Here is a 13,552-nt window from a genome sequence, read left to right on the forward strand (position 1 = left end):
CGCGTTAATATTATGTCATGTGAAGGGTGGTGATGTCTGTCAACTTCATGTGAATATTAAAGGAAAGCTGATAGAGGAACTCTATTTGTCTCCGGGACCTTTCTTCTCCTTACCTCCATCCACCGCTTACTCTGGTAGGCGGGCAAGTAGTGATGATGAGAGTCGCGTGGGAGCAGGTGTTGCAAGCGGTCCTGGCCCTGAGAACGTTGAGGGGGATATCAGTGACGTGCAGACAGTAGCCGATGATGTAGCTGATCGCACTTGGGAGCCGGGAGAAGAAGGGGCTTCATCATCAGGATAAGAGGGTGGCAGCTTGTGCGTGAGGCAGCGACTGAACCCGCAGGGTGGCAGAGTGGCTGTGAGTCAGCAGGGTGGCAACAGTCGGAGGTCGAGAGACAAACGTACCCGGTGTAGACCCCCTGCATCGCAGGTGCCTACCGGCCGGAAGGTGGCGGTGCAGGGGTTCACGGAGGCAGAGGTAGCGGGCAGTCAGCGCAGAGTGTTGGGGGGAAAATGCCATACTCGCCAGTGTGGCAATTTTTTGTTAGGCCGCCGGAGGAGGTGAAAATGGCCATTTGCCGAATTTGTGGGCAGAAGGTGAAGCGTGGCCAGGGTGCCAATGTTGGCTCCACTGCCCTGCACCAACACATGCAGCGTCACCATAAAGTGTCCTGGGAGAACTGTGGCTCCAATGTGGTGGTCCAGCCTGCCACAGCAACCACTGCATCACCCAGTGGCACGCACCCAATTTCATGCAGTCAAGGCGCCACCACCTCAGCCGAAGGGAGCTGTCTGTCCTTCCCATCATCTGCTAGTCCTCATGCTCCTGCTCCTCCTCCTCATCAGTCATTCTGTCAGCAATCAATCACCGAACAGATTGCCCAGAGACAAAAGTATGCGTGCACTCATCCAATGGCACAGAAACTGAACGTGCTCCTGGCCAGGTTGCTGGTACTGCAGTCCCTCCCTTTTCAATTGGTGGACTCTGCACTTTTCAGAGAACTGATGGCTTGTGCTGAGCCGAGGTGGAGAGTCCCAAGCCGTTATTTCTTTGCCAAAAAGGCAGTACCAGCCCTGCACACACATGTAGAACAGAAGGTGGGCTAGTCCTTGAGCCTGTTGGTGCCTGCCAAAGTGCACGGCAGCGCCGACGTGTGGAGCTGTAACTACGGTCAAGGACAATATATGTCCTTTACGGCCCACTGGGTAAATGTGATTCCTGCATAGCGCACACCAGCAACTTGGCCAGGTGACGCCGCTTTCGCTTCCACGTTCTCTCGCCGCTGGTCCTGCGACAATGTCCGCCTCTGCCTCCTCATCCTCCACGTGTTCTCAGCCTCCACTGCAGGGACAATTCACAGTGCCCTTCCAGCATACCACATGTGCAGGGCATGGCAGTGTCACGCAGTTTTGCACCTCGTTTGCCTGGTCGAACTGAGTCACACAGGGAAGGAAATGCTCCGCGTCCTTCTTCAAGAAATCGAATCCTGGCTTTCTCCTCGACAACTCAAAATCGGAACTATGGGGAACGAAAACGGGAAGAACATGGTGTTGGCGCTGCATCAAGATGTGTAGAGAAATGTCTGTTTTTTCTACACAGGTGACAGGAGAGGAGGAGTAGGAACAGCCAGAGGAGCTACAGGGTGATGAGGAAGACGAGGCAGATAACCCAGACACATCGTGGCAGTATGCAGTGGAGATGGAGGCAGGGAGTCCCTCCGAGTCACTTGCGCAAATGGCCCGATGCCTGCTCACTTGCTTGCGTAGTTACAGCCAAATTGTCACCATTCGGCAGAGGGATGACTTCTGGCTCTCCACCATGTCACCCTCGCTACCGGTCCAAACTGGGGGCCTTTTTTTTACACTCGCTGAGATGGAGGACAAACTGAACTATTATCGAGACATCCTATGTAGTCAGTTGGCCAATGCCTATGTGCGCAATCGCCCATCCTCTCGCAGGTCTGACTGGGGGGCCCTCTGCGCTCATGTTCGACTGCCATGGCTGCTGGGGGTGGGGGTGTTGGGGGAGGGCAGGAGCAGTACCAGCCTCATCAGCGGCAACTTAGGTCTAGAATCACTGATGAGCAGTTTTCTTCACCCGCCTACTGAAGAAACTACTCAGCAACAGCTATACATAGAGCAGAACCTGAACCAGAAGGTGGTGGCATATTTGGACAGCACCCTGCAAACCCACATTGAAGATCCACTGGACTACTGGGCAGCCAAACTGGATTTGTGGCCTCAACTGGACGAGTTTACCCTGGAAAAGCTGTCCTGTCCGGCCAGCAGTGTGGCATCTGAGCGGGTGTTTAGTGCAGCAGTGGCCATAGTTACCCCAAGGAGAACTCGCCTGTCCACCCAAAATGTGGAGAGACTGACCTTTGTGAAGATGAATCAGGCGTGGATCAGCCAGGATTTTTTTAAACACCAGTGCCTGATGCATCAGACTAGATCATCCATGGTGCCAGACCTAAACTTTGCACTTTTAACTCTGCTTCAGCTACTATTCTGATGCTGCCACGCGCCTGATGCCACACCTGCTGCCAGGTACTCCTACAGCCACCTATCATCTTCAGCTGGTACTAGTATTGCCCTCCACCTCCCCACTATGTCACTGGGCAACTCTGTGGTCTCCTCATGCTTCTAACACCTCAACACTTTCACTGGGCCACTCTGTGGTTTCCTCATGCTGCTGCCACCTCACCACTCTGTGGTCTCCTCATGCTGCTGCCACATCACCACTCTGTGGTCTCCTCATGCTGCTGCCAGTTCACCACTATGTCACTGGGCCACTCTGTGGTCTCCAAATACTGCTGCCACCTCACCACTATGTCACTGGGCCACTCTGTGGTCTCCTCATGCTGCTGCCACCTCAAAACTATGTCACTGGGCCACTTTATGGTCTCCTCATGCTGTTGCCACCTCACCACTATGTCATTGGGCCACTATGTGGTCTCCTCATGATGCTGCCACCTGACCACTATGTCACTGGGCCACTATGTGGTCTCCTCATGCTGCTGCCACCTCAAAACGATGTCACTGGGCCACTCTATGGTCTCCTCATGCTGCTGCCACCTCACCACTATGTCACTGGGCCACTATGTGGTTTCCATATGCTGCTGCCACCTCACCACTATGTCACTAGGCTACTATGTGGTCTCCTCATGCTGCTTCCACCTCACCACTAAGTCACTGGTCCACTTTGTGGACTTCTCATGCTGTTCCCACCCTCCCCTCTCCAGGACTGGGCCACTATTTTGCCTTTCGGCCTGTCTGACATCATCATTTATTTGACCTTTCTTCTGATCTGTCAGAAGGAAGGAAAAATGATACGCAAACGGATCCAGTCTGTGTAGAGGTTGTAAGGCCTGTATGGTCCCATCAGAATTGGCTTGTGATTTGGTAGCCAAAAGCAGGAGTGGGTACAAAACACAGAAGACATGGAAATATTCCATTCACATGTCATCTCTGTTTTGGATCCAGTCCTGTTTTTTTTGGCATTAGCAATACTGATGGATTACTGACCAAATGCTGACCGAGTGAAGGCGGATGCTCCACAGACAGGATCCGTTTTTTGTGGGTTATTGTTCTGACTGATCAGAGAAAGGGCAAAATAATCAGTGACGTCCACACAGACTTACTGCTGACCCCCTCTTCACTCTGTCGGGGGCTCTACTTGTATATGGGGTTAATAGAACAGGTTCTGTAGACATCTATGTGGAATCAGCTGACAACGGTGTAAAAGGAGTGCGCTTCTTCTTGGCGCTAACATCGACCTGTAAGGCTGAGTTCACACTGGAGTTATTTGGTCAGTTTTGGCAGAGTGACTGCCCAAATAAGTGAAGTGTGCAGTGATTCTAAGAGCGATGCCTGTCATCTGCATGTCATACGGACTCACAGTATTATTTCACTACCACAGACTCCCTATGTGTGTTACTGCAAGGCACAGTGTTCTACACCGCTATACAGGCACAGTGTTCTACACCTCTATACAGGCACAGTGCTCTACACCGCTATACAGGCACAGTGCTCTACACCGCTATACAGGCACAGTGTTCTACACCGCTATATAGGCACAGTGTTCTACACCGATATACAGGCACAGTGTTCTACACCGCTATACAGGCACAGTGTTCTACACCGCTATACAGGCACAGTGTTCTACACCGCTATACAGGCACAGTGTTCTACACCGCTATACAGGCACAGTGTTCTACACCGATATACAGGCACAGTGTTCTACACCACTATACAGGCTCTCTGCAGCCGGGAAATAGCTGATTTTTAAAGCGATTCACCATTAAGAAATTAATATTTAATCTTTTCGGAAAATTCGGCGAACCGACTGAATTAAATTTTTTAGAAATTCGCTCATCTCTAGTTATAACGTATGGCACGTGGCAGTGTCATAATGTGTGGTGGAGCAGGGTCTCCCAGCAGAACACAATATTTCAGGAGTCAGAAGTCAGATACCAACAGTTGTATTGTGGAAAGAGGATCATCTTCCAGTGAATGGAGCATTCTGGGGCTTGTAGCTTCAGAACAGCTGGAGTGCCGAGGGTCGCTAATCCCTGCAAAAGAGTGGAGCTCTCACCTTCTTCAGGCTAAAGCTCCTGGTGATGATGGCTCCGTTCTGAATGACTCTTTGTAGAGAGACTGTGATGTCCCCGTAGGTCTGGGTTTCTTCTGGCCAGTAGCGCTCACATTTTACCTTTACCGTATGAAACAAGAAAATATATAGGATTAACTTCTTCTGAAGTAAGGTGTGAACCTCCACCGCCCGCTCATAAGGGCAAGATGCGATGACCGTGACCTCACCGAACATCTACTGACCTTCTGTACCCATATTATCTCCTTGCATCCACCATCTCACCTTATTCTTTTCCTTAAGAGCAGTCAACATGACAATGACTGAGCTGCTCTCCTGCCACACCATGCTCCAGAAGTCAGCTACTGTTTCAGGAAGAGGACCTGCCGCAAGAAGAGGCATATTCCACAGTCACAACCGGTTATAAGAACCATCAATCAGATCGTTACCAGACCCCCAGGAGCCTATAACTTATTAAAGGGGATCCATGATTTGGACAGTCTGTAATTAGAATAATGATGATATACAAAGTGTCCTCCTTCTGGTACCCCCAGAGATCAGCTGCAGTGATGGCCAGTTCGAAGGGTTCGCCAACAAACACATGCGATCTGCCATCTTTATTCCCAACCCCGGCGATGCAGAGGTAAGTCCTTACCTGTGCCTGTGCCGCGAGCCGCTCTGAAACACATGCGGTCACCGGGAGCAGGCAGTTCTGAGAACAGCCCGATGAAGGCTGTTCTTGGGACTGTCTGCTCCAGGTGACCGCATGTGTTTCAGAGCGGCTCGCGGCACAGGCACAGGTAAGGACTTACCTCTGCATCGCCGGGCTTGGGAATAAAGATGGCAGATCATATGTGTTCATCGGCGAACACTGCGAACTGGCCATCACTGCAGCTGTAATCAGTGGGGAAACCTGGAAAAGAGTGTGCAATATCCCTGCAGCACCTCCAGGGGGAGATACGGTATTACACCATCCCATCAAAGGGTTGTCGGTGTAATACAACACAGGGCAGGTCCTCCAGAGTGGGAGATGCTCCGTGTAAGAGCTGTCCACTCTGGACAGGAGATAAGGATCCTGAACAGACAACCAGCATCCTCTAATAAAGCGCATAACCCTGGATTTTACAGTTATTAGAAAAGTACCACTGCCCTCACAACTACTGACAAGAGCAACTGGGACAATTACCATGACTACTGGCCCCATCACTGAGGGCCCTCACTGCGCTGTGGTGGTGGTTCCCAGTTGACGCCCCTCGACAACATTGAAATTACTATATACTAAATGATGCCATGACTTACCTTGTGTAGCTATGTAATATTTGTGGGCTTTGTAACCCTGAAATTGGAGAGATATACAATGAGGAATGTCATGGTATACTGTACATACATTCTGAGTAGATGCATGGTATACCGTACATACATTCTAATGAGACGCATGGTATACCGTACATACATTCTGAGGAGACGCATGGTATACCGTACATACATTCTGAGGAGACTCATGGTATACTGTACATACATTCTGAGGAGACGCATGGTATACCGTCCATACATTCTGAGGAGACCTGTAGTATACCGTCCATACATTCTGAGGAGACCTGTGGTATACCGTACATACATTCTGAGGAGACGCATGGTATACCGTACATACATTCTGAGGAGACTCATGGTATACTGTACATACATTCTGAGGAGACGCATGGAATACCGTCCATACATTCTGAGGAGACCTGTGGTATACCGTACATACATTCTGAAGATCCTCATGGTATACCGCCCATACATTCTGAGGAGACTCATGGTATACTGTACATACATTCTGAGGAGACTCATGGTATACCGCCGTACATACATGGAGGACATAGGACACATAATGACCCAACCATAACTATAACCAGTAAATAAGACACCAAACACTTAGTTGGATAAAATAGGCCGTGTTGCTTTATTATGGGGTTACTAAAATGTAATGAACCAGTGAATCTTTAATAAAACCATGAACCAAGGTCAAGTATTAGACCAATAAAACCAATGACAACCAAGCCCACCCAGCACTAGCTGGGTGACTTTTACCCCCTAATAAGCAACACGACGGAAAAAGGGAAGGGAGGGCGGGGCTCAGGTCCGGATCTTCTTAACACTGCAGCAGCTGATAGCGATGTCCCGTCTTTTATTTCCACAGTGATCCAAGCTACAGGACTGCTTCTCCAATCAGCTGATGAGGATTTCCCGCCGCTTGTGCAACTGGTCAATCATCTTCCAGACATCTGACAGCTGTCAATATCCAACATCTGACAGGACCAGGTAAGACCTGTCAACATAAGAGAGGGGGGGGGGGGGGGAGGAAAAAGCAACCACACAGCAATACTGAAACTGCCAGAACATTAAAACCACCTGACAGGAAAAGTGCCCTATCCGCTCTGAGGGGCCCCTGCATGGAGGACATAGGACACATAATGACCCAACCATAACTATAACCAGTAAATAAGACACCAAACACTTAGTTGGATAAAATAGGCCGTGTTGCTTTATTATGGGGTTACTAAAATGTAATGAACCAGTGAATCTTTAATAAAACCATGAACCAAGGTCAAGTATTAGACCAATAAAACCAATGACAACCAAGCCCACCCAGCATTAGCTGGGTGACTTTTACCCACAAGGCCGAGGCATAACAGGCCGAGGCCTCCCCCAAAAGCAACACAGACCTTCCTCCAATGCATTATGTAATCCCAGATTAAAAATGTCAAGGCCTACATCAGAAAGATGTACATCATCAGACCTAAACAAACCAGGCACAAAACTTTCAAGGTCGGCGTGCCTATAACTAAGCCCTCCTATGGTGGGCAAAAATTTTGACATTGCCCTATTTATTCTTTTTCTTATTTTTTCAAAAGGTCGACCCTCAACAGACGACCAAATGAATCTTTGTACAATTTCAGAGAAAATTAAAACCGAATCTGGTGGCAAGCTTTTTATAAAAACTAGATCCTGCTTAATTCTCCACATCAACTCCAATGTACGAATTTTACCGACATCGTTACCACCTAAATGATTACTAAATGAGGCAAAGGCCATTTAACTAGCAATTTGTAAAGTAAAGGCAGCACATCATTCCAATGTAGGCCTCTTACTCCCCACCAAAATATTTTAAACTGATTAGAGTCAAAGGATAAGTTTTCAGTATAATTCCTCTTACTGGCTCTCTTCTGGGCCCAATACACAAAGGAGTGCCCAACCACCCAAACTACATACTGGGCACCTGAAAAATATAAGGAAAATTAATCTATAATAAGTCCGGCCTTATGTAAATTTTAAAACGATTAGAGCTCCAGCGACCTATTCTTTTTATAGCGGACTCCTCTAACCCCAAAACTGCTGCCTCTGTAGCAGCCTCAATGCGAAAAGAGTGATTTTCAAATGCCCTAATCCTAGCAAAGCAAGACTCCTCTTGAGCAACGCATTAAATTGAAACCTTGTCAACGGACTCAGATCCTTATGTAACAAAAAGGAACCTTGAACTGCTGGTGTAATGTTCAGCCAAGCTATAACAGCTCTGACCGGACAAAGACCAGACTGATCCCAACTATTTAAAGATATCATTTGACCTCTTCCTAGCTGATCCGTTTTGGAACGTCTAATTTTAATTAACACCTTATCCTCATGAACCACTACATCCGACAGCAATAATCCTGCATCTTCTGATTTCTTAAGAGCAACTAATTCCCCAATTCTAAAGGCACCAAAAAATGCCAAAATAAATGCCGTTCTAAATAACACTAACTCAAATTGATCCTTAGCTACAGATGATAACACCTCTATTAAACGATGCAATAGCTCGCAAGAAATAGGACGACGGACATCACTACTGAAATTACACTTACGATAACCCTTTAAAACCTGTTTAATGGAAAATAAAGACGACAAGGCGGGTTGACCACATAGCTTCTAAAAAAAGGAAGTTCCCGCTACCAACTTAGAGATATAAGATGGAGATAAATTTTTTATTAAGAGAGATGACACAAATCCCAGCCCAACACTTTCAAAATCCATGCTATCCTCCTGATCCACTGAATTGACAAAATTTGACCAGCTATCCCAGGCTGACACATAGGCAGCCCACGTCCTAGGTGCTAAGGAACTACGGATACTGTTAACGATTACTCCAGCACCAGGTCCCATAAATGCGGAGGGCAAGGAACACCCACTTCCTCTGCAGTTGGAGCCAATTCCTGAAATCTGGACCACTGAAACCGAGATAAAGAGTCCGCAATGACATTAGACTTACCCTCTATATATTTAGCTTTCAACCAAATGTTAAATGATAGACAACATAACACTAAATGCCTTAATAATCGGACAACCCTCTCACATTTTGACGACAAAGTGTTAATAGCGAACACAACACTTTTATTATCTGAGAAAAGGAGAATTCTCTTATTCCTAAAAAAGCTACCCCATATAACCATTGCCACTAATACTGGAAACAACTCCAATAACCCTATATTTCTCGTAAAACCATTCTCTATCCAAAAAGCGGGCCATTCTTCTGCACTCCAACGGTTATCCCAGAATGCCCCAAAACCACCGCTACCTGCCGCATCTGTATAGAACTTCAAAGCATCAGAATCCTGAAATTCCTCTTGCCAGCAGCTCCTACCATTAAACTTTGATAAAAACTCCAACCACATAGCTAGGTCATCCTTTAAAGGCCTGGTCAACCTAATGTGAGCCCGTGGAGATTTTAACCCTCTAGTTGCAAAATATAATCTCGTCCCATTGGAATTATTCTACATGCAAAGTTTAAAGACCCTAACACAGATTGCAATTCCTTTAATGTACATTTTACTTTTGCTAAGAAGGAAACCAAGCTAAAACGTAATGACTCTAGCTTACTCTCAGATAATCTAAATTCCATTTTAACACTATCAACAACAATACCAAGAAATTCTAACACACAACAAGGGGAAACTGTTTTCTCAACCGCTATAGGAATACCGAAAAAGGAAGCCATATCAATAAAACAATTTAACAAATCCAAACAAAGACTAGAACCATTATAACCTACAAACAAGAAATCATCTAAATAATGCAACACCCCTCCCTCAGGAACTGAACTTTGAACAACCCAATGCAGAAAAGAAGCAAATGATTCAAAATAAGAACATGACTTAGAAAAACCCATGGGCAAACATTTGTCAAAATCAAACTCATTATCAAAACAAAATCCCAAAGAATTAAAGCCCACAGGACTAACTGGTAATAATCTAAAGGCCGCTTTCACATCAGCCTTCGCTAACATAGCACCTTGACCAAATTTCATCAATAAGTCCACTGCCTGGTCAAAAGAGGCATAATCAACAGAAGCTTCTTCTCTGGAAATCTCGTCATTAAGTGACTTATCCCTAGGAAAAGACAAGTGATGGATCAACCTAAATTCGCCAACTTCCTTCTTTGGAACTACGCCCAAAGGTGATATCCTAAAATTTACAAAAGGTGCGCATTTGAATGGACCCGCAATTCTCCCACTGGCTAGTTCTTTTGCAATTTTTCCACGCACCACATCAGGAAACAACTCAACAGACTTTAAATTCTTAACCATTAAACAGCCTTCCCCTTTAAATTCAGGAACTAGAAAACCTTCAGAAAAACCAACAAAAATTAATCTAGCTATCCCCTTGTCTGGGTATTCCTTTAACCACGGGAGCATTCTTTCCAGCCTCACTGGCGTCGAGGCTTTTAGAAAGTTGTTCCCTGGTTGAAGAAAAGTTACTGCTCCTTTTAAAACATTTGCACATTGGGTGTGAGCCACCGCAAAAGGAACCTTTTGTTTGTACCTACAATTTGTCAACCACTTGCAAGTGCTCTCGTTAAAGGCGAAACACACCCCTTTCTTCAACGCCTGAGAAGGAGCCTGTTTGACCACACTCGTCCGCTGAGGCAGCATTAAATTGATCCATAGCCCTATGTCTTTTATACCCCACTTCAATGTAGGATGGATGGCCAATTTTTGTCTAAAATTCTCATCATAGAAAAACCATGCCATCCCTCCAAAGTTTCTATACGCTTCCAAGATAATGTCCAAGTGCTGGAAAAGTCCACAACACTTGCTTAGAAATTTTTCACCCAGGACAGACGCATAGATACTGAAGGCCTGCAGCCAGTTATTAAATGACCGCGGCACGCTACGCTTCCTAGCCTCATCTGATTTGTCTTCTTTCCTATCATTAACAACCTGCTCTTTAACTGATGGCAATAGAGACATAAGATCAATAAATTCCATGCGCCAAATCCTTTCTTTTACATTTAGAGGTAAATGAAAGCCTAAAGGAGACACCTCACAAGGTAATGCCTCCTTAACGCAGGCTTCAGATACCCCTAAACCTTTATCTAAATTTGGAACATTAGCACTTGACTGAAGAACACTTGCACAGGACGCCACTGGCTTGTTAACCCAAACACCAGATGGCGTGCTGCTGATATTCTCTTTCTGCAGATAATCAGCAAAAAGAGAAAAAAGACCTGAAACAAACTTTTGGTTATCAAAAAGATCAGGCATTGACTGTAGTTTCTGTATCTCACGGCCTAGGTGGAGCCTCCTGTCCAGGAGCTGCGGACTGAGATATCTTTATCTTGCCTGGGAAGGTTCCTGAGACCTGTGGATGGATGACTTGATGTGTGGATAGGCGTTCTTCATAACTGCCAGGTAAGCTGCTGACCCATAGGACATCTTGATCCTGATGAAGTCCGGTCGGCGCTGGTCCGCTGCCAGGATCCAAAGAAATGTCCCCTTGAGCTGCTGCATTGGAATCGCTGCAAAAGGCCTTGAAACGAGATGGCCGCTTCTGATGATGATGCTGGGCAGCAGGCGATGACGCACGGCTCCTGACCCGACTGTCACTACTACAGGCCCGCCTACTAACAGACCTGGGAGGCGGAGAAACCCTGCGCTTTGCTCGTTTAGCTCTTTTGTGAGGTAGCGCTGGGGACTCCGCCTCTACTAGTCCATCAACGTCGGGTGCCGCCTCCGGAACAACGTCGGTCTCTCTGCGCCGCTCTTCCTCAATCGCCGACGGCGCCATAAGTTCAGGCTGGGCTAAGCAGTGCCGCAGCCACTCTTCTCCGCCGGCCGCTTCTGCTCTTCTAATCAGCTGCTGTAGAAGGTCTTCCATCCTGTGCTCAGGTCCGGATCTTCTTAACACTGCAGCAGCTGATAGCGATGTCCCGTCTTTTATTTCCACGATCCAAGCTACAGGACTGCTTCTCCAATCGGCTGATGAGGATTTCCCACCGCTTGTGCAACTGACAATCATCTTTCAGACATCTGACAGCTGTCAATATCCAACATCTCACAGGACCAGCTGGATCCGGATAAAACCAGGTAAGACCTGTCAACATAAGAGAGGGGGGGAGGGGGGAGGAAAAAGCAACCACACAGCAATACTGAAACTGCCAGAACATTAAAACCACCTGACAGGAAAAGTGCCCATGTCCCCATGTGTCCCCCAAGCTATCCGCTCTGGGGGGCCCCTGCATTCTGAGGAGACTCATGGTATACCATACATACATTCTGAGGAGATTAGTGATATACCGTCCATACATTCTGAGGAGACTGGTGATATACCGTACATACATTCTGAGGAGACCTGTGGTATACCGTATATACATTCTGAGGAGATGCATGGTATACTGTACATACATTCTGAGGAGACCTGTGGTATACTGTACATGCATTCTGAGGAGACTCATGGTATACTGTACATACAATCTGAGGAGACTCATGGTATACTGTACATACATTCTGAGGAGACGCATGGTATACTGTACATACATTCTGAGGAGACTCATGGTATACTGTACATACATTCTGAGATGACTCGTGTTATATACCGTCCATACTCATGGTATACTGTACATACATTCTGAGGAGACGCATGGTATACCGTACATACATTCTGAGGAGACGCATGGTATACTGTACATACATTCTGAGGAGACTCATGGGATACTGTACATACATTCTGAGGAGATGCATGGTATACTGTACATACATTCTGAGGAGACTCATGGTATACTGTACATACATTCTGAGGAGACTCATGGTATACTGTACATACATACCAAGGAGACTCATGGTATACTGTACATACATACCAAGGAGACTCATGGTATACCGTACATACATTCTGAGGAGACCTGTGGTATACTGTACATGCATTCTGAGGAGATGCATGGTATACTGTACATACATTCTGAGGAGACCTGTGGTATACTGTACATACATTCTGAGATGACTCGTGTTATATACCGTCCATACTCATGGTATACTGTACATACATTGTGAGGAGACTCATGGTATACTGTACATACATTCTGAGGAGACCTGTGGTATACCGTACATACATTCTGAGGAGACTCATGGTATACCGTACATACATTCTGAGGAGACGCATGGTATACCGTACATACATTCTGAGGAGACTCATGGTATACTGTACATACATTCTGAGGAGACCTGTGGTATACCGTACATACAATCTGAGGAGACTCATGGTATACCGTACATACATTCTGAGGAGACGCATGGTATACTGTACATACATTCTGAGGAGATGCATGGTATACTGTACATACATACCAAGGAGACTCATGGTATACCGTACATATGTTCTGATGGGGTTGTGGTATCCCGTACATACATTCTGAGGAGATGCATGGTATACCGTACATACATTCTGAGGAGACTCATGGTATACTGTACATACATTCTGAGGAGATGCATGGTATACCGTACATACATTCTGAGGAGACTCATGGTATACTGTACATACATTCTGAGGAGATGCATGGTATATTGTACATACATACCAAGGAGACTCATGGTATACCGTACATATGTTCTCAGGGGGTTGTGGTATCCCGTACATATGTTCTGAGGAGACTCATGGTAGACACCACAGGAAA

At 46.4% G+C, this 13,552-nt stretch overlaps 1 protein-coding gene across 1 annotated transcript in view; it reads right to left on the reverse strand.

Moving 5' to 3' along the window:
• The window catches only part of LOC120992587 (receptor-type tyrosine-protein phosphatase F-like), a 96,440-nt gene that overhangs the window by 9,662 nt on the left and 73,226 nt on the right, over positions 1-13,552 (reverse strand). The window contains exons 13-15 of the mRNA XM_040421645.1: positions 5,888-5,924; positions 4,874-4,971; positions 4,595-4,711 (exon numbers count right to left, since the gene is read on the reverse strand). Of these exons, the coding sequence (XP_040277579.1) occupies positions 4,595-4,711; positions 4,874-4,971; positions 5,888-5,924 (252 nt within the window). The remainder of the gene's footprint in view (positions 1-4,594; positions 4,712-4,873; positions 4,972-5,887; positions 5,925-13,552) is intronic.

The sequence above is a fragment of the Bufo bufo genome, chromosome 2 (assembly GCF_905171765.1).
Source record: "Bufo bufo chromosome 2, aBufBuf1.1, whole genome shotgun sequence".
NCBI lineage: Eukaryota > Metazoa > Chordata > Amphibia > Anura > Bufonidae > Bufo > Bufo bufo.